The sequence below is a fragment of the Ranitomeya variabilis genome, chromosome 5, assembly GCF_051348905.1.
Source record: "Ranitomeya variabilis isolate aRanVar5 chromosome 5, aRanVar5.hap1, whole genome shotgun sequence".
Taxonomy (NCBI): domain Eukaryota; kingdom Metazoa; phylum Chordata; class Amphibia; order Anura; family Dendrobatidae; genus Ranitomeya; species Ranitomeya variabilis.
In genome coordinates, this window is record NC_135236.1 from 512,281,895 (window position 1) to 512,304,169 (window position 22,275).

The 22,275-nt window shown below is 47.5% G+C and overlaps 1 protein-coding gene across 1 annotated transcript; it reads right to left on the bottom strand.

The window, feature by feature from the left end:
* Nucleotides 1–725: 725 nt before the first annotated feature.
* GRPEL2 (GrpE like 2, mitochondrial) lies at nt 726–21,492 on the bottom strand. Its single transcript, XM_077265767.1, has 4 exons — nt 21,294–21,492; nt 6,258–6,402; nt 4,996–5,077; nt 726–1,879 (listed from the first exon to the last, which is right to left on the bottom strand). Exons 1-4 carry the CDS (start codon nt 21,365–21,367, stop codon nt 1,548–1,550), a joined length of 633 nt encoding a protein of 210 aa, XP_077121882.1. The 5' UTR covers nt 21,368–21,492; the 3' UTR covers nt 726–1,547.
* Between the last annotated feature and the right edge of the window lie 783 nt (nt 21,493–22,275).

Genomic DNA, 22,275 nt, shown 5'->3' on the forward strand with positions numbered 1-22,275 from the left:
AAATCTTCTTAAAAGTCGGGGGTCATCTTATACGCCGGGTGCAGACCAATGTGCATATGGTGAGGGGGGGTGGGAGTGGTCCCGATGAAGAGAGGGGGCGTCTCACAGGAAAGTGTGAGTGGAGTATCCCCCTATTACCTCATTGTGGCAGTGTGGGGTTTCTGTGCTGGTGAGCGGCGGCGGCTCCTCTTTGTGCCGCGTGGGTGCTCTGTGCTGTGGGGCGGCGGCGGATCTTCGTGCAGCGTCGGGGCTCCTCCGGCATTTCCTCAAAGCCAGGAGGCACCGGCAGCTCCATTGCTGTGATGCGGTGGCCTCCGGGAAAATGGCCGCTGGGGGCGGCGCATGCTCAGATTCAGATCTCGTCCCGAGCAATGGAGCTGCCGGTGCCTCCGGGCTTTGAGGAAATGCCGGAGCCCCGACGCTGCACGAAGATACGCCGCCCCACAGCACAGAGCCCCGACGCTGCACGAAGATACGGCGCCGCCCCACAGCACAGCACCCACATGGCACAAAGAGCCACCGCCGCTCCCCAGCACAGAGACCCCACCGCTGCCACAATGAGGTAATAGTGGGATACTCCACTCACACTTTCCTGTGAGACGCCCCCTCTCTGTCATCGGGACCACTCCCCCCCCAAATGGTACATTAGTCACCAGCCCTATAAGACAACACATGGCATATAAGAAGACCCCCGACTTTTAAGATGATTTTATATTTTAACTGGAAAAGTTGGGGGGTCGTCTTATACGCCCAGTCGTCTTATACGCCGGAAAATACGGTTATCGTCAGAAGACAGGGAAAGAGAAGCCGGCACTGGGCGCACATGACGTTAGCACCTCAAGTGAGCCCCGGAAAGAGTGCCGACACCGAAGGAGAGTATGTGTTTATATTTTGACGGGGAAATAATCCAACTGGGAAGCGGTTGTCCCATTAGCGGACAACCCCTTTAAGTAAATTGGAAAAGTGCTTGGTTTTTACAACCTCTATCTGACAATTTCCATCTATGAAGATGGGAATAACCCTTGATGATAAGGAGCTCCTCATCTTACTGCAACAGGCAAAATTAAAAAAGGTTAGACAAAAAAAAAAAGGTAATCTAATCCCTTTGGTGAGACAATGCTACTACGACTACATTGATGGCGTGTGAGGAGATGGAAGATGCTTCAGAAGAAATGAAAACAACCTAAATAACGCAGCCCCAGTGAAAGCACCAACGCTAATCCTTTGGAAAGTTAAGGAGAATATTCTATAAATATCCATTATCTATTCTTTGTGCCATAAACTAACAATAAATAAGATGTGAATTAGTCCCTTAATCCCAGAGATGATTGGAAGGCACAGTGCAACTGCAACTGTCCCAGTGGGAGGTCACGGTAAGGCACTCCAGCAGTGGAAGTACCAGTGACTGCTGTGGAGTAAAGGCTTTAAGGAATGTGTCCAGGTAATAGAATAAAACAAAGATCAAGTGATCTAAACTCTACGGATAATAAATAAAGGGGATTCTTCAGAGGAACCCACAAGGGGAAACAAATCAGTCCAAATCTTTGTCACTCTTGTGTTAGCACTGCAATTCCAACGTGAGCATGACGTATGGTCCGACCATGTAACTTGTAACCATCCTGCTGTATGGTGGCCACACTCCCAGGCCTCCGGCCTTCTGCTGGTACATGGCAGACTATTTCATGGTCGTAGGGGTCATAGTCTCCTCCCATGGGGGTCATTTTCAATAGTCCGTGTTTTGTGAAAATACTTTGCAGTTTCCTTTCAATCGAAGATAATGTCTCCGACACTTCCTTCATCCCTTTTTGCTCCGCTTCTTCCACTGCCTGCTCCAGGAGATCTGCCACATCTACCAAATCCCGACTGAAGCTCTGGATACCTACAAGAAGAAAAGGGAACAGTGAGCAAACTCCCTCTAAAAGATGCTACACAGGACTGTCACGGTACGTAGATTGAGGTCACTACCGGACTTATTCCTCCACCATGTAACCAATTTTTAAAAAGGAAAATTAGACATTTCACACCCTACACCTTGAGAGATCATATTGCTTGATGTATAATGCAACACTGCTTACAGTACAGTGGCCCCCACCACCGAACTGCTTACAGTACAGTGGCCCCCACCACCGAACTGCAGACAGTACAGTGGCCCCCACCACCGAACTGCAGACAGTACAGTGGCCCCCACCACCGAACTGCAGACAGTACAGTGGCCCCCACCACCGAACTGCATACAGTACAGTGGCCCCCACCACCGAACTGCAGACAGTACAGTGGCCCCCACCACCGAACTCCAGACAGTACAGTGGCCCCCACACCGAACTCCAGACAGTACAGTGACCGCCAAACAGAACTCCATGCAGTATAATTGCCCGCATACAGTATACTGACCCCCACATTGCCCTGCAAACAGTATAATCACCCCCTTACAAAGAGGATGCAGATACAGTTGAAAGCAACAGGTCCCCCCCAAATTACAAGCTCCATAGTGGCCACATGGTCTACCACTATTAGCGGTACACAACTGACAAACCACTGAGGGGCGCTCCAGACATGATTTACCTAAATTGATAATAGCAAATAAAGGGTTAGGAGGAAGAATATAAAATACTCTTAGCAAATAAAATCATTTCAATGGGCATCACCAGCACTATGCACGGATAAATGATTGTGGTCTACAGAAGCAGCCTCTCTTCATTAACCCCTGCCCTCATCACTCACACATAGCCGTCCCCGTTTGGATAATATCCAGACCAACTTCTTAGTTGATATTTACTGTAATTCTCTATGGCAGAAATGAGACATCTGACAATGGCGGATTCTGTATTTTACATTCTGTGGCTTGTGTGAGAGGAGCTGCTGAGTCACAAGGCATAAAGGCCATTAAAGCACCACTCCAATGTTGTATTTCTATTTAATCACAGGTGGCATCACTAGTCCATGTACCCTGCCCCTAGTAATTTGCCAGAGGTCAGAGGTAACGATCACAACTCTCAATGTAAGTCTATGAGTGCCTTGTTCTGGCTCTTATAGACTTACACAGAAACGTGACCTCCAGCTCACCCAGCAAACACTGGAGACCCAGCACGCTGCAAGCAGCAGACGGCGCCTGGGTAAGTATTTTACTACGACAGGTAACATGCATTAGAGATACCAATCCAGAAATGGAAAAAAAAATATTATATGTATGTGATTCTTTAAAGGGAATCTGTCACCAGGTTATAGCTACCTCATCTGAGAGCAGCATAATTTAGGGAAGAGACCCCGATTCCAGCAATGTGTCACTTAGTTTACTGGGTGCAGCAGTTGTGACACAATCAGTCTTTTAGAAGCAGCATGTAGCAGAGCTCAGAAAGCTTATCCTGCCCACACCACAGCTCTCTGTGTACATAGTATAGTGACAGTGAGCTGCTTATCGGAGGAGAGGGCATGGTCAGAACAGGGATCGCATGAACTCTGGGCAATGTGGTGATAATCTCTTTGTCATAAAACCTTAATTGTATGGAAATAGCAGACAGCCTAATATGTAACATCCCTGAAATCTGTGTTTTCAGCGATCAGGGGAGAATGAGGAGTTATATTCAAGTGATGACAGTGAGAGCAGGAGGCGGCTGATGGGACTATTACTCCCATCTGATGACATCCGTTTGTAGCATCCGTGTGTAGGTGTGTGGGACGTTTTGCGGCCCATGCTGCTGTTAGAAAATGGACATGCCCACGGACACTTGGTCCTTGGAAACACACTGATGTGTACAGACCCATTCACTTGAATGCGTCTGCGTGTGTAATTGTCTCTGGTGCGCGTGAAAACTGTCACCACACGTACCGGACACACTGACTTCTGAAAAAGGCCGTAGCTACATTATGCTGTCCTCAGATTACATAGCAAAAACCTGCTGACAGATTCCCTTTAAGGCAATTGACGTTTCAGGAAAATCCATCATGTAGGTATAAGAGTAGTAACATTGAAGATTATATGACTTGTATCCTACATTTTTTCTATGAAATTTCGTATTTATTATGCTTGCTTATATTACAGCATGTTCTGCAGCACGTTACAGACATCACTGTCCCCATTGGGGCTCACAATCTAAATTCCTTATCTCTAGGTCTTTGGAGTGTGGGAGGAAACCGGAGTACCTGGAGGAAACCCACGCAAACATGGGGAGAACATACAAACTCCTTGCAGATGTTGTCCTTGGTTGGATTTGAACCCAGGACAAGGCTACAGCTTTCTCCTTCTGCAAGCCCCATCTGTCAGTCCCATAGTTGAAGGAAAACTAGCTACCATGATGTGTCCCTTGCACATCACAGAGCACACGAGATCCGACTCTCCTGTATGTGTAGCTTAATCCTATAGCTGCATGGAAATCATTACACAGCAATGAGGAGCAGAGCAGCTCTGAAAAGACACAATATTTGACAGCAGCATCTGTCCTTAGCAGAGCTCTTCCCATCAGAATTCACTGAAGCAGGTATCGCCATAGAACGGACACTGATTGCTCCATGCAGAAGGCAGAGGGAGCTGAAGAGTCTGATAAGTAGAGGCTGAGCCACTATTCTGTGATAAAATAAAAAAAACTTTTGTAATTGCAGCGCTGGAGTGGTGCTACCAATCTAAGGTCTAATCTAATCTTCATCTTTTATCCACGCCGGTCGGTCTCTAGCAGTCCGTGCCCTGCCGGATTGTTCCAGTGTTTGCTGGGGGAGGCGGAGGTCACTTTTTAATGCAAGTCTGTGAGAGCCTCGCCCTGGCTCTCAAACTTGCATCGAGAGCTTGTGACTGTTACCTCTGACTTCCAGTCAGTCCGAAGTAGTGGTCAGAAGGCGGCACTGGACCGGAATGGCGCGAGGAAGAGCTAAAGACAACGGGTGGGGAGTATAATATTAGGCGCAGCGATCTCATGTTAGTAGCACTAGTATGGCACTTAATTTACAAAACAAAACACTGGAGCGGTGCTTTCAACATTTACCTCCCAGAACCTAGATTCTTACCAAAGAGCTTTGCGTCCTCCACAAACTTCTTTGTTTTATTCCGTACAGTCTCTGAGTCCTCTACTGCTTTGTTGTAAAGCTCCTAGCAAAGAAAAAAAAGAACATTAAAGAAAGTGACTGGGAAAAAGGCCCTGTCACATGATGCAGTAGTCTCTGACCATTCAGAAACTACTGCTTAATTGGTAGATCTGCAATTACAATCATACAATGGAGAGCAGTAGAGTGGAAAGATATTGGTGCCAAACCATAAAAAAACAATTATATTTCAATAACCACTTTTGTCCCCTCCCCCCAAAAACGGGCCTCCCAGCAATCCCACAGCGCTTCTCCCTTACTCTGTCCATGTCCCATCAGTCTCCTCGCTTCCTTACCCAGTGGGGGCGGGCATGTAACAGCAGACCATGCGACGAGCTGGATATACAGAGCAGGTAATTTGTGCATGCTGTGATTACCGTACGAACATGTAACCGCTGCAGTGTCTATCACGGGTCACAGCAGTGCACCTTGGCCACAGATGGGCTGCAGTGATTATATGCTTGCCCCTGCCGGAACTGAGCAGCAGTATAGAATAGTAAACAACTAGTAGAAAATCAATTTTTAGGTGAAACTGGGCCATATTTTTGGGTGAAAAAAAAAAAAAAAGGGTCAACCTCTTAAATTTGCAACACAAAATCATTTTTCATTCCAGAAAAATCGCATATACCCTCTTAATACTAAGCGTCACGGAAATTAAAAGATATCTGAAGGCTGGTCAGATTGTAGGGGTATAGAATAAAACAACTTTCAGTTCTGAAAATCACATTCGATCTGATGCTGCTGTGAGCAGTCTGCATGGCCTAAACATGCTACCGTGGTCTGCAGCGTCTCTGGAATGGTTTCCCATCGAGCACAGACACAATCGGTCGCCAACTGCAAACAAAAGCTGCCAGCAGCGGATCTTGATGATTTTGTGCCCAAGTGTATTAGTGTGGCAGACCATTTCTCAGACAACCATTAACCTCATTAATAGCAGGACCAAGGCATGTTGCACTCATACTTGATACAAATTAAATCAAGAGGATTGGTTTCCATTTTATTCATCATTGTATATTATCAACTTGTCTATCAATGCTGGGATTTCCATAATTCCACGAGTTTTCCTTGGCATTATAATTTCAATATAGAGGAGTGTACAATCTTAGGCATTATGGTAAATCTGAGAGCTGCCCGGGACTTTCCCACAACATCACTAATAACGTTACCAGGTCTTGCAATGAACTTACTGTTAAATCTCTAACTTCTTCCTCCAGCTTGACAGTCTTGCTCTCCAGCGATCTCACACTATAAGACTGATCATCGCCCCCTGTGGTTTGGTTCCCGGAACTTCTCTGCTGAGGAGCGGCACCACTATAGGCACACACTGAACTCCTGTCATTAAGATATTAAAGGGTAACTGATTAAATACAAGCAATGAAAGGCTGATATTTCTCATGACCAATAAAACCGCTTTTTAGCCCCATTTTGTAGACACAATTCATATCTAAACTAAAGGCTGCAGTAAGCCAGACCACATATAGCCATGCAGGACAAATGGAGGAACATCTATCTAAATTACAGGGCTTCCTCAATTAGCAGCCTGTATAGGACTGGCAAACAGACGCCATTGTGTTTGTAGTGCCTCTTCCTTGACCCCTACTAATTTACTACAGTGTTGCCAGAAACAATGGGTTGTTCCTGGATAGTCACTGCAGGGGCATTATGTAATGTTGTCTTGCACTGGTAATTACAATTATCTCAAAACCTTAAGATACCATCACACTCAGCAACTTTGCAACGAGAACGACAACAATCCGTGACGTTGCAGCGTCCTGGATAGCGATCTCGTTGTGTTTGACACGCAGCAGCGATCTGGATCCCGCTGTGCCATCGCTGGTCGGAGCTAGAAGTCCAGAACTTTATTTCGTCGCCAGGTCGGCGTGTATCGTCATGTTTGACATCAAAAGCAACGATGTCAGCAATGTTTGACATGGAGCTAACAACCAGCGAGAACGAGAAGTGAGTCGCCGTTACGTCACTGGATCGCTCCTGCATCGTTCTGGAGTTGCTGTGTTTGACGTCTCTACAGCGACCTAAACAGCGACGCTCCAGCGATCTAGTTTAGGTCGGCTCGTTGTCTATATCGCCGCAGCATCGCTGAGTGTAACGGTACCGTTAGAGAAGAGGAGAAATCACTGAAAATATTTACCGTACTTTTCTTATGCACATCCTACTACCAAATCACATTTTTGATGTTAGTTGTACAAAAATGTGTAATGAGCAATTGACTAGAAGGCATTTTAGTCAGCAAGAGTGAATAACTTTGGTCTAATTAACTTAAAGGAATTGTCCAGGTTTGGGATGGAAGTCTGCAGTCACTGAGCACAAGCAGTTGGGATTCTCCGCTGCTGGTGACGAGGCCGGGTGGTCATGTGACCGCGAGCATGCGATTTGCATACTTCCAGCCACATTCCGACTAGTCGTGCACAGCCTAGTTCAATATAGGTGAAGTGAACAACTGAGCACGTCACCGCATGTAAGCAAATCGCACTCCTGCAATCACGTGACCGCCACCTCTCCTGACAACGTAGAGTGCATGCGCTGGGAAAATTCGCGTGGACCAGGTTAATTTCCCCCATAAAGCCATCTTGCCCAACTCCCCCATACCAAAGTGCTCGTCCTGACAAATGGTCCTATTTTAGGAGAACGCCACTTCTCTCTCTGGCCTTTCCCGGCACATGCGCAGAACAGTACTTTGCTCTGCCCTCGAAGCGCGCCTGTGCAGAAGTGTGAAGGGGTACACTGTGGCTGACATAGGACACATCATTCACACACATCACAAGAAGATAGGAGGCACCAGATGAACAGTGACACCCATCCAACCGGACCGCCTCGAATTACAGTGTTAAGTACAGCATTATAGAAGCGGTCACATGAGGCTGAAAGGTGGTCGTAGGCTATATTGGGAAAGACTTGTGACATATTCCCTTTAATGCTAAGCTTGCATTAATATGTAGATTGTGAGCCCTCGCGGGCAGGGTCCTCTCCTCCTGTACCAGTCGTGACTTCTATTGTCTAAGATTACTGTACTTGTTTTTATTACGTTTTCCCCTTTTCTCATGTAAACCTCCATTGAATGGAGGATTATTAATATTATTAATATTATACAGTGCTTTCTGCTGAACACTAAGTCAGGGTTACTGTCGGAATCCTAAAAAACAGAGCCTAGTTGGAGCCACTCACGTCAATGAAGCACAATGTGCAACTTTGGAGACTGTTTGGCCTCCATCTTGGAAGTGTTCGTCTTTTCCCAACATGTACAAACAAAAATGGCAGACTAGTGTCTGAAGAAAACCAAATACTGCCAGGACAAAGGCCAGACAATGTCCAAAGTGACACTTTCTGCTTCACTGAAGCAAGTGGCCCCATCAGGGCTGTTTTTCAGGAATTACAACCTGTGTGAACCTAGCATGACAATGGTCCCAAGACAAATCCCCCCAGTCACCACTGACAATCCACATCACATTGCGTTGATTTTCTTGCAGATGTGCCACTGTTGTGGGGTGGGGGGTATCCTGTATATTCACTTCCCCAAACACCTGTCTTACGCCTTCTATGGTCTTCATATAGCTGGGCCTCCTGTATTGCCATTTCATCCACCAGCGGCGGCCATGTAATATGTTTCCGCCCCCTACATTAGACTGAAACTGCACTCATCAAAGTGACCAATGACCTTCTGACAGCAAAACGTAACGGTGACCACTCTGCTCATTCTTCTCGACCTTTCTGCAGCTTTCGACACTGTTGACCACCCTCTCCTACTCTCTAGGCTCCAGTCACTAGGCATTAAGGACACTGCTCTCTCCTGGTTCTCTTCCTATCTTTCTGACCGCTCCTTCAGTGTTCTGTTCTCTGGCTCCACTTCCTCTCACTGTCGCGGTACCTCAGGGCTCAGTCCTTGGCCCCCTTCTCTTCTCCCTCTACACAGCCCCAATTGGACAGATCATCAGCAGATTTGGCTTTCAGTACCATCTTTATGCTGATGACACACAACTATACACGTCATCCCCTGACCTTACCCCCGCTGTACTACAGAACGCCACTGACTGTCTGTCCGCAGTCTCTGACATCATGTCCGCTCTCTATCTGAAACTCAACCTCTCCAAAACTGAACTTCTTCTGCTCCCGCCATCTTCTAACCTCCCTAAATCTGACATTTCCCTCTCCGTGGGTGGCACCATAATAACACCCCAGCAGCAGGCGATGTCTGGGTGTTATGTTTGACACCGATCTCTCCTTCAACTCCCATATATAATCTCTTGCCGCTCGTGCCGCTTACACATAAAGAACATCTCTAGAATCCGCCCTTTTCTCACCATGGAGACAACAAAAACCCTCACTGTCGCCCTGATCCACTCCCGCCTGGACTACTGCAATGCTCTATTAATTGGCCTCCCCCTCACTCTACTTTCCCCTCTCCAGTCCATCCTTAATGCAGCAGCCAGGGTCGCCCATCTGGCTAATCGCTACTCGGACGCGTCCGCTCTTCGCCAGTCGTTACACTGGCTGCCCATTCATTACAGGATACAATTCAAAGTACTTGTTCTCACCCACAAAGCTCTTCACAGTGCGGCACCCCCTTACATCTCCTCCCTCATTTCTGTCTATCGGCCTAACCGACCGCTGCGCTCTGCAAGTGACTTTCGACTAACCTCTGCACTGATCCGTACCTCCCACTCCAAGACTTATCCCGTGCTGCGCCAATCCTCTGGAATGCTCTACCCCAAGATATTAGGACCATCCACAATTTGCATAGTTTTAGGAGCTCGCTCAAAACACATTTGTTCAGAGCGGCCTATCATGTTCACTAATCAAACTCATTTTATATTTGTGTGTGTGTGTAGCCCATTCACTATCCCCATCTATCCCCCACCCCCTGAAGATGGCTGGACCATCATTGTAAATACACACCTGTACTTTGTATCCCCCCACCTCATTGTAGATTGTAAGCTCTCACGAGCAGGGTCATCTTATTTAGCTTTAATTATTGTATTGTTAACGTTGTTACTTATTATTGTTGTGTTTGAAACTGTTAAACTGTAAAGCGCTGCGGAATATGTTGGCGCTATATAAATAAAGATTATTATTATTATTTTTATTACACAGACCATCAGATAACTAAGCTTAGGAACCACAGACATGCCAGGCATGGAGAGTACTGGGGTAGCCTTTTAAAATGTTGCCAAGCAATTGGAGTTTTTACAGATTTTAACATTCCTTTTGAACTTAATAGTTTTCAAAACTTATCCACTACAAAAATTGACATTGTAGGAATTAGAAATATGCACCGTAGGTGGAGTTTAGCGCCAAATTCATGTACATTTTGGTAAAGTCTCATATCCTTTGCTACTACAATACCGGCTGTGTATATTGGGAGATCAATCCAGAAGACGATCAATTTTCACTGCAATTTTAGGCTGTTCTTTCAAAGGTGTCACCGTTTTTCCAACAGTAAGGTATTTGGCAACTTCTTTCGGACTTTTGGCCGGCGTCTGTCACCGCTTTCTGTCGAATTGAACATGAAGAGTAAGTCAGAGATCAGTCGCTGCCCGGACTTACTTTTCATGTTAAATTTGACAAGGCGGTCACAGCAACACCAGCGCTGGCTCCTTTGTCACACAACCACACAGGAGCTCTGGGACCGCAACTGCTGACACCGCCAGCAAGGAAGGAGAGTGCAGGCTTTTTATTATTATTTTACTAGGGCCAAACATTTAGATCAAGAAGGGGTCATCCTGGTAGTGGCCAACCCCTTTAAAAGGTGCAATTAGTTTTTTTCCCCACCATGAGCTTTTGCAGGCTTGAGGTACTACAGTGGGAATGAGTGTTCATGCAATCACATCAATTTTGCTTGAATTTTTAAGTGCAGCAGAAGAGAAGCTGATGGAGTGTCTAGTACCACAGCATAGATGTGCAGCCATATGAAGCACTGAGGCAATACTCAGTAGGGAGAATACCGGGTATAACGACATGTGACTGAGCAAAGCTTTAATTCCTGGAATCCTGGAGAGTGAAGGCTCGGCACCATTCTCGTGAAGTCACAGGAGTACAGTGTTGCCCCATAGCACTGAATGCATCCGATCCGCACAGATGTGTGACGTTTCCCCCTCTTCTGTGGCGGGCCTCTCCTCCCCAGCACGAACACTATAAATCTTGAAGTGACTACGTGAAGGGGAGAGTGAGTAGAATGGATTCTCACTGTCTGGATACTACTCCTTCCCCCTCCCTGCAGGAGGTTCCCTACACACAGGCTGCAGCTAGAAAACCACTTTCACCAATACAGAGACCTATTCAGCACAGAAGGAAAGTTTATGGAATATTCAGAATTCTTTTTTTTTTTTTTTTTTTTTTTTTTTTATGATGCCTGTACACAGATTTTGGACTATATAGCCTGAAAATTGTGTGGCAAAAATGGCTCGTAAATTCGTGTGCTTTCTCATGTGGCTTCTAAGTCTGTGTGCCCACGATCAGGAATAGCGCGTTTTGGACGCAGCACATTTGAGCAGGCTGTGCTTCCATCTGCCGCTGCGTAAAGTCACCCGGGGTGCGGGATTACAAGCTGCTGCGTGTCAATTTCTGTCTCCGCTGCGGATTTTGACCAATTGAATGTCATTACATGTGGTGAATTCGCAAAAATACGCTGTGTCCAAAACGCTAATATTCCTGATCGTGGGACGTAGTCTAAAAATGATGCAAACTGAAGCCCTGTACAAGCCACGCAGTAGAAGACTAAGGCAGGGTACACACCGTCCGATCAAGTGGTAGAATTCTTCTCAGCTTATTATAAAGAAATTCACATCCGTGATGGAGAAAAAAGGTGGCCTCCTACAGTAGCTGCAAAACGCGAGTAAGACTGGGGAGTTTTTTTCCTTTGCGTTTCTTCAGCTGTGGAGTCAAAAACGCTGCCTGTCAATAATGTCTGCATTTTATCCCACTGGAATCAAGGAGGCTGAGAAAATAAAAAAAAAACAAAAAAACAATGCACTTTTTATTGTGGCTGTAGTGGGGTTTTTGCAGATTTTTTTTTTAGGGAGGAAAATAATGCAGGAAAAGTAATCTCAATCACTGTAAAAATTACATTTTAATTATGAATTGTCGTGGCTTTCTTGTTATTTTATTTTTTATTTTCTGCGGGAAAAGCGCTGATTGTACCCCAATCTTGATGTAGAGAACCACGCACCAAAACATGCAGTTTCTCACAATTTGTGACTTGGGTATAGGTTGTACACTGAGGAATTTGTAGTAAAATGAATGAGGTCTACCAAAAAAAAGTCTGCAGTGAAATCCGCAGCAGAGAAATACTAGTTTCCCATTGCAGAAATGCAGTGGCCATTTCCACATTTCAATATAACACAATGCACATGGCGATATCTACAGTATATCTATATCTACAGTATAAATGCTGCAGATTTCAAAGCAATCACATGGTCATTTTACCGTGCAGATTTATTCACTTCACGTGCATGAGTGTTTTTTTCATGCAGAAAATCTGCTGCATCTAACAGCACAAGTCAAGTAGATGTAGTTTAATAAAAAAAACTCACAACTAATGGGTTTAAGCCCTATACACACTAATTTTTTTCATCCCAATCTTCCAAGAGCCTTAATTCTGACTTTTGTATGAAGGTTTATTTTTTCTGATACAAGTTGGCAGGCTAAAGTTTACAGAAAAAGAATAAACCCTTCAAGTCTAACAAATATAACAAAGCTGAACCTGCGGCACAACCCATCTGGATTTTCAAGGTTTCCAAGCTGACATGCCTTGGATGTCACATTCACACTGCAAGCTAGCTTAGGCTACGTTCACATTTGCGTTGTGCGCCGCAGCGTCGGCGCCGCAGCGCACAACGCAAACAAAAACGCAGCAAAACGCATGCACAACGCTGCGTTTTGCGCCGCATGCGTCGTTTTTTTCATTGAATTTGGACGCAGCAAAAATGCAACTTGCTGCGTCCTCTGCGCCCCGACGCGGGCGCCGCAGCGACGCATGCGGCGCAAAACGCAAGTGCGCCGCATGTCCATGCGCCCCCATGTTAAATATAGGGGCGCATGACGCATGCGGCGCCGCTGCGGCGCCCGACGCTGCGGCGCTGGCCGCAAATGTGAACGTAGCCTAACTCGTGGATTTCTTGTGCAGTGTGTGGATGAAGTCATATGGAAGGGTTCCTTCACCAGAAAAGTCCAGATAGAAGGGCTGAACCCACCCAATGTGACCATTACTGAGCTAGAGCTACTGCTCTGCACAGTATACAGGTCCTTCTCAAAAAATTAGCATATAGTGTTAAATTTCATTATTTACCATAATGTAATGATTACAATTAAACTTTCATATATTATAGATTCATTATCCACCAACTGAAATTTGTCAGGTCTTTTATTGTTTTAATACTGATGATTTTGGCATACAACTCCTGATAACCCAAAAAACCTGTCTCAATAAATTAGCATATTTCACCCGTCCAATCAAATAAAAGTGTTTTTTAATAACAAACAAAAAAAACATCAAATAATAATGTTCAGTTATGCACTCAATACTTGGTTGGGAATCCTTTGGCAGAAATGACTGCTTCAATGCGGCGTGGCATGGAGGCAATCAGCCTGTGACACTGCTGAGATGTTATGGAGGCCCAGGATGCTTCAATAGCGGCCTTAAGCTCATCCAGAGTGTTGGGTCTTGCGTCTCTCAACTTTCTCTTCACAATATCCCACAGATTCTCTATGGGGTTCAGGTCAGGAGAGTTGGCAGGCCAATTGAGCACAGTAATACCATGGTCAGTAAACCATTTACCAGTGGTTTTGGCACTGTGAGCAGGTGCCAGGTCGTGCTGGAAAATGAAATCTTCATCTCCATAAGGCTAAGTTCACACTAGCGTTGTGCGCCGCTGCGTCGGCGACGCAACGCACGCAAAAACGCGGCAAAACGCACGCAAAAACGCTGCGTTTTGCGACGCATGCGTCGGTTTTTGCCGAAAATCGGACGCAAGAAAAATGCAACTTGTTGCGTTTTCTTGGTCCGACGCTTGCGGCAAAAAAGACGCATGTGTGGCACAACGCAACAAAAAAAAAAACGCATGCGTCCCCCATGTTAAGTATAGGGGGCGCATGACGCATGCGTCGCCGCTGCGTCGCCGACGCAAACCCGACGCACATTAGCTTAACGCTAATGTGAACGTAGCCTAAAGCATTTCAGCCGATGGAAGCATGAAGTGCTCCAAAATCTCCTGATAGCTAGCTGCATTGACCCTGCCCTTGATGAAACACAGTGGACCAACACCAGCAGCTGACATGGCACCCCACACCATCACTGACTGTGGGTACTTGACACTGGACTTCAGGCATTTTGGCATTTCCTTCTCCCCAGTCTTCCTCCAGACTCTGGCACCTTGATTTCCGAATGACATGCAAAATTTGCTTTCATCAGAAAAAAGTACTTGGGACCACTTAGCAACAGTCCAGTGCTGCTTCTCTGTAGCCCAGGTCAGGCGCTTCTGCCGCTGTTTATGGTTCAAAAGTGGCTTTACCTGGGGAATGCGGCACCTGTAGCCCATTTCCTGCACACGCCTGTGCACGGTGGCTCTGGATGTTTCCACACCAGACTCAGTCCACTGCTTCCTCAGGTTCCCCAAGGTCTGGAATCGGTCCTTCTCCACAATCTTCCTCAGGGTCCGGTCACCTCTTCTCGTTGTACAGCGTTTTCTGCCACATTGATTCCTTCCAACAGACTTACCATTGAGGTGCCTTGATACAGCACTCTGGGAACAGCCTATTTGTTGAGAAATTTCTTTCTGGGTCTTACCCTCTTGCTTGAGGGTGTCAATGATGGCCTTCTTGACATCTGTCAGGTCGCTAGTCTTACCCATGATGGGGGTTTTGAGTAATGAACCAGGCAGGGAGTTTTTAAAAGCCTCAGGTATCTTTTGCATGTGTTTAGAGTTAATTAGTTGATTCAGAAGATTAGGGTAATAGGTCATTTAGAGAACCTTTTCTTGATATGCTAATTTATTGAGACAGGTTTTTTAGGTTATCAGGAGTTGTATGCCAAAATCATCAGTATTAAAACAATAAAAGACCTGACAAATTTCAGTTGGTGGATAATGAATCTATAATATATGAAAGTTTAATTGTAATCATTACATTATGGTAAATAATGAAATTTAAAGGGAACCTGTCACCACGTTTTTGGAAGATGGGATAAAAATAGCGTTAAATAGGGGCAGAGGTGGGCATTACATTAGTGTGTTTGTTATGCGTTTATTACCCACCTAAGTTGCCGAAATACCTTTGCAAAGTCTCCGTTTTCGCCTGTCAATCAGGCTGGTCTGGTCAAAAGGGCGTTGTCTTCCCCCAGATTTTGCGTAGTTTTCCGTTGGTGGCGTAGTGGTGTGCGCATGCCCAAGGTCCCGAATCCACTGCCAGGGGATTTAAAAGAGCGCGCTGTTCGTTATTTCCTTGGTGATCGGTGGGCGCGGCCATCTTCCTTTGGCCGCGCGTGCGCAGAAGCGGCGCTCTGCTGGCCGCGGCTTCAGGAAAATGGCCGCCGCGATATCCATCTGCGCACGCGCGGCATCCCGCAGCCATTTTCCTGAAGCCGCGGCCAGCAGAGCGCCGCTTCTGCGCACGCGCGGCCAAAGGAAGATGGCCGCGCCCACCGATCACCAATGAAATCACGAACAGCGCGCTTTTTTAAATCCCCTGGCAGAGGATTCGGGACCTTGGGCATGCGCACACCACTACGCCACCAACGGAAAACTACGCAAAATCTGGGGGAAGACAAGACGCCCTTTTGACCAGACCAGCCTGATTGACAGGCGAAAACGGAGACTTTGCAAAGGTATTTCGGCAACTTAGGTGGGTAATAAACGCATAACAAACACACTAATGTAATGCCCACCTCTGCCCCTATTTAACGCTATTTTTATCCCATCTTCCAAAAACGTGGTGACAGGTTCCCTTTAACACTATATGCTAATTTTTTGAGAAGGACCTGTAAGGCCACGTTCACACATTCAGTATTTGGTCAGTATTTTACCTAAGCATGTGTAAGCCAAAACCAGGAGGGGGTGATAAATACAGAAGTGGTGACGTGTTTCCATAAGGCCACGTTCACACGTTCAGTATTTTACCTCAGTGTATGTGAGCCAAAACCAGGAGTGGGTGATAAATACAGAAGTGGTGACATGTTTCTATTAATTTTTCCTCTGACTGTTCCCCTCCTGGTTTTAGCTTACAAATACTGAGGTAAAATACTGACCAAATATTGAACGTGTGAACGTGGTCTAATAGTTAAGCCCTCACCGATTGTGGTAGTGCCAGTCACACACATTGCAGCAGTGTGCCATCGCTAGCCTTTCACAACAAATGGGAGCAAACAATGTGCCTTTATCTCCAGACAGACACCTTGACAAGAGCTGGGACCACCAAGGCTGATAATTAGCCAGAAAGAACACACAATGATCTGACACTGAACACTGTGTAAAGACGCTTTCCAGATACGTAACCTTTGCCCCTCTTATTTCCTCATTAGCTCCAACCCCGTAAGGTACAATTACCCGGAAAGCATACTGAAACTACGACGTGTACAGCAGGCTGAGACCAATGGAAAGAACGCCTAATGCAATAGTAGAAGTGACGCAATAGTGGAAATGGAGATAGTTCCATTACGGACTGACCAAGATCCAACATCAGCCCATGTATCTGCTGGGACACGGTGCCCTTCACTGAGGGTAGGACCTGTAGGATAGTACAGAGGAAAGTGCAGCACAAATACAATCATGTTCACTTTCACCAGACTGGTGTCTATCAGCATTTTGGAGAAACCTGCACACACACAGCTGCTACATGAGGCAGGAAACACAAGGAAGCCCCCATACATTACTATTCACTAACGATCATTCAGCCGACAGCCATGTCCCCCATACCCAGGCAGCATTAGCCAAGCGCTCCAATATTCTCTATTAGGGCTCATTTCCACTTGCAAGAGAAAAAACGGTCCGTAATCTGGACCGAAAAAACGGATGTAGCGTATGCGATTGTCATGCGAGTGCAATGCTATTTTTAATCGCACCATCCGTTTTACATCCGTATGACATCCGTATGCAATCCGTTTTTTTTTCTCTGCAACTATTTTTCTACAGTCATTTACAGGACCATTTACAGTGTTCTATGCCACAGAATGGTAAGGTATCCGTAAAAAACGGACGGAATACGGATGGTCCGTATTCCATGCGTTTATCTCGCACCCATTGACTTGCATTGGCGAGTCTCGTCCGAGAATCGCAGCAATACGCAGCATGCTGCGATTTTTTTCTCAGTCCGATTTCGGCTGAGAAAAAAAAAATCGCAAATGAAAAGACACCTATTGAATAACATTGGTCCGAGTGCAATCCGATTTTTTATCGGATTGCACTCGTCCGTTTTCCTCGCAAGTGGAAATGAGCCCTTAGGGCCGCTCACCTCTGCCCCAAAACAAAGGATTGGCTTTGGAATTACAATGTGTCATCGAGGCCGCCCCCATACCCAGACTGCCGGCTAATCCCACTGATATCAGCAGGTTGGGCCAGATTTAAAGTGTAGGGCACCTTAACGGGATCAGACCAATGTTTATATTTATTACGCTTGATTATAGCGCCATCATATTTAGGCCTCGTGCACACATCCGTGTTTAACCACATGCAAAAAAATGGTACTGGTGTCATCAGTGTGTCCATTTTTTCAGGGACTCATACACTTGTAGAAATATTTTTGGGTACAATGTGGTCTTCCAGGGATAGAGGTTGTTCCCTTTCAGAAAATCCTGGATATAGTTCGTTATAATATAAAAAAAAAACAAAAAACAAAAAAAAAAAAAACACACACACACAACACGCTTTACTCGCCCTTCCTTGTATTGGCACACAATGATATCTATGTACATTGCTGACCATGAGATTGTGCACATAGATGGGGCTAACAAAGATGGGTTAAGGTACCGTTACACTAAACGACTTACCAACGATCACGACCGATGCGATGGTTGGTAAGTCGTTGTGTGGTCGCTGGGGAGCTGTCACACAGACAGCTCTCTCCAGCGACCAACGATCAGGGGAACGACTTCGGTATCGTTGAAACTGTCTTCAACGATGCCGAAGTCCCCCTGCAGCACCCGGGTAACCAGGGTAAACATCGGGTTACTAAGTGCAGGGCCGCTTAGTAACCCGATGTTTACCGTGGTTACCAGCGTAAAAGTAAAAAAAAAAAAAACGTACATACTCACCATCTGATGTCCGTCAGGTCCCTGGCCGTCTGCTTCCCGCTCTGACTGCCGGCCGGCCGGAAAGTGAGAGCAGATCACAGCGGTGACGTCACCGCTGCACTCTGCTCTCACTGTACGGCCGGATCTCAGTCAGAGCGGGAAGCAGACGGCCAGGGACCTGACGGACATCAGATGGTGAGTATGTACGTTTTTTTTTTTTACCTTTACGCTGGTAACCACGGTAAACATCGGGTTACTAAGTGCGGCCCTGCGCTTAGTAACCCGATATTTACCCTGGTTACCAGCGAACCTCGGCATCGTTGGTCGCTGGAGAGCGGTCTGTGTGACAGCTCCCCAGCGACCACACAACCACTTACCAATGATCACGGCCAGGTCGTATCGCTGGTCGTGATCGTTGGTAAATCGTTATGTGAGACGGTACCCTAAGGTAGATAGGCGAGCTGTCCCTTCATGTGATAACTAATCTATGTACACACACAGCAGAGTTTCAGCTCCCTGAAGCAGCACATCTCCTATCCTATAGCCTTACATAGTCATTACCATAATATATTAGTATACAGACACACCCTCGCGGCTGAAGACATCGGCTGTGGTGGACCGATGATGAAGATGATTAGTTTTTATTTCCTTCTTGATGCCTAACTGATGAGCACATAGTAAAAGATAGGGAATTCTAGAAGAAACTTTCTACTTATTATTTTTCTTTAATCCCGTTCTAGTCTTGACTTCACATAATAATAATCTTTATTTTTATATAGCGCTAACATATTACGCAGCGCTTTACACACGTGCGGTTATGATGCGCAGTCTGAATGTCTTACAGCACAAGCAGCCATAGTCAGACTACAACAGGTGCCGCCCAAATAGTGGGATCCACGGAGATCCTAGAGCTTTATACTACAGGAATTAAAGGGGTTGCCCACTACTGCAGCAGTGCACAATCCCTTTAAGCTCGTCACAGACATACATTTTTTCCCCATAACCTCAACAAGTCATGTGTGTGAGGAATCATCATGTCTTCCGTCAGCAGAAAGAAGATTTAGAGAAGGACTTTTGAGGCGTCTGATCATCTCTTGTAGAAATAACAATGTAAGGAGCCGCTGCCATCTTACATCTGTGGCCAGATTTTCCGAGATCAATACAAGGAACAATGATGGCAGCGTGTGACTCCAAATTGACAATACTGGCAGTGTAACTATTTACATCTATTACACAATGTTTAGTAAATGACAACACTAGATTATTAATCAGATACTGATTCCATGTACATATCTATTGTCCCTTACTCACTGAGCACACTCGCAGATGAGCCTGTGCGAGCAAGGAGACCGGCTGCACATAGCAAGGCGGCCAGCCAATGAGAACACAAGTGGATTCACTATGTACAGCCTTCCCAGCCTACCTAGGGTAGGCTACCTAATCTGGTTACCAATCTTCAGGAGGAGGGAGAGCGAGCGAGCGAAGGGGGCACCAATCTTCCGGAGGAGGGAGAGCGAGCGAAGGGGGCACCAATCTTCCGGAGGAGGGAGAGCGAGCGAAGGGGGCACCAATCTTCCGGAGGAGGGAGAGCGAGCGAAGGGGGCACCAATCTTCCGGAGGAGGGAGAGCGAGCGAAGGGGGCACCAATCTTCAGGAGGAGGGAGAGCGAGCGAAGGGGGCACCAATCTTCAGGAGGAGGGAGAGCGAGCGAAGGGGGCACCAATCTTCAAAAGGAGGGAGAGCGAGCGAAGGGGGCACCAATCTTCAGGAGGAGGGAGAGCGAGCGAAGGGGGCACCAATCTCCCGGAGGAGGGAGAGCGAGCGAAGGGGGCACCAATCTTCCGGAGGAGGGAGAGCGAGTGAAGGGGGCACCAATCTTCAGGAGGAGGGAGAGCGAGCGAAGGGGGCACCAATCTTCAGGAGGAGGGAGAGCGAGCGAGCGAAGGGGGCACCAATCTTCAGGAGGAGGGAGAGCGAGCAAAGGGGGCACCAATCTTCAGGAGAAGGGAGAGCGAGCGAGCGAGCGAAGGGGGCACCAATCTTCAGGAGGAGGGAGAGCGAGCAAAGGGGGCACCAATCTTCAGGAGAAGGGAGAGCGAGCGAGCGAAGGGGGCACCAATCTTCAGGAGGAGGGAGAGCGAGCGAAGGGGGCACCAATCTTCAGGAGGAGGGAGAGCGAGCGAAGGGGGCACCAATCTTCAGGAGGAGGGAGAGCGAGCAAAGGGGGCACCAATCTTCAGGAGGAGGGAGAGCGAGCAAAGGGGGCACCAATCTTCAGGAGGAGGGAGAGCGAGCAAAGGGGGCACCAATCTTCAGGAGGAGGGAGAGCGAGCGAAGGGGGCACCAATCTTCAGGAGGAGGGAGAGCGAGCAAAGGAGGCACCAATCTTCAGGAGGAGGGAGAGCGAGCGAAGGGGGCACCAATCTTCAGGAGAAGGGAGAGCGAGCGAGCGAGCGAAGGGGGCACCAATCTTCAGGAGAAGGGAGAGCGAGCGAGCGAGCGAAGGGGGCACCAATCTTCAGGAGGAGGGAGAGCGAGCGAAGGGGGCACCAATCTTCAGGAGGAGGGAGAGCGAGCGAAGGGGGCACCAATCTTCAGGAGGAGGGAGAGCAGGCTATGCACAGGATAGAATGAGACCTCAGTCTATGAAATGTCAGTGCCAGCACACAAGTCATCATTGCTATGAGCCGCCATGGAGTAACCTGCAGCTTACACGGAGAGTCTGTACACCAGCCCGGGCACACGTGATACTTGGCCTCACATCGCCAACTCATCTGCAGTTTCCCGTTACCAAGCAGCACCCCCCTCCTTACAGTGCCCCCTCCTCTGCAGCAGGTGTGCTCCGGCTCTTTAGCGGTTACTATGGAAACACTGTACCGTGCACCTGGTCCAGCCGTATAATAGTGGGGTCACGGCCATGTAAAGACCTGCACGTTCCATACACAGAACACTATGGGTGGTACAGCTGCGGCACAGCCGTGCCGGCTCTTACCTGCTGTGCCGGGCGCCGTGTGACAGCACTCTCCGGAGCTCTTCGGCCACAGCTCTCATCCTGAACGCGGCCATCTCCACACTTCTCTGTCCGCCTGGTACTATGCGACGGGGTGCGCACGCGTAGTAGGACTACTACAGAACACGAGGCGGAGCGGAGAGCAGCCAATAGAAAAATGGGGGCGGATCAAACTACAACTCCCAGTACGCTCCACGCGGCGGGCCTGGCTAGGAGCTAGTGACGAGAGCCTGAGTCCTGGGGCTTATGTGTGAGGAGAGGTCTGGTAGCGCCTCTGTGTATGTGGCCCGTACCTGCGCGCACCTATACCTGGAGGCCGCAGCTGCCGGCACAGTGACAATCCCGAGCCCGTTGTTAGAAATGCTGCTTTCACCAGGGCCGGACTGGGACTACAATTCAGCCCTAACTACTACTACTACTGTACTAAATGTCCAACTGGGGGTCTGTATGTGGGGGAGACAGGGCAGAAACTGAGAACAAGGATGAACTCTCATCGCCATACAATAAAAGAAAAAAGAATGGATATACCTGTGGCAATACATTTCTGTCTCCCCAGAGGCGTAGCTAGGGGTTTAGCTCAGGGGGGGCGAAACATCTGAGTGGGCCCCTAGCCACGTAACCCTGATTACAACTATAGTGGCACACCCTAATTGTCGGCATAGGGGAACTTCTGCTGATGACCATGGTATTACTGAAAATAAGTATGGGGAGAAGCTACCAGGCACCTGTCTCTAGGACTCGTGCACAGCACCGCACGGTCCTGCAGGTAGGGAGAAGCCACCAGGGACCTGTCTGTAGGAATAATGCACAGCACCACACTGGGTCTCTAGGACTCGTGCACAGCACCGCACTGTCAGCGGGTGGAGAGAAGCCGACGGACCTGTCTGTAGGAATAGTGCACAGCGCCACACTGTCAGCAGGTGGAGAGAAGCCGCCGGGGACCTGTCTGTAGGAATAGTGCACA

Excerpts from the sequence above, each read along its gene's own strand:
- GRPEL2 (XM_077265767.1), bottom strand. The coding sequence starts at position 21,367 with ATGGCCGCGTTCAGGATGAGAGCTGTGGCCGAAGAGCTCCGGAGAGTG. Across the intron at positions 5,078-6,257 it reads AAGAAGTTAGAGATTTAACA|GAGCTTTACAACAAAGCAGT; the intron begins GTAAGTTCATTG and ends TTTCTTTGCTAG. Across the intron at positions 1,880-4,995 it reads GGAGGACGCAAAGCTCTTTG|GTATCCAGAGCTTCAGTCGG; the intron begins GTAAGAATCTAG and ends TTCTTCTTGTAG.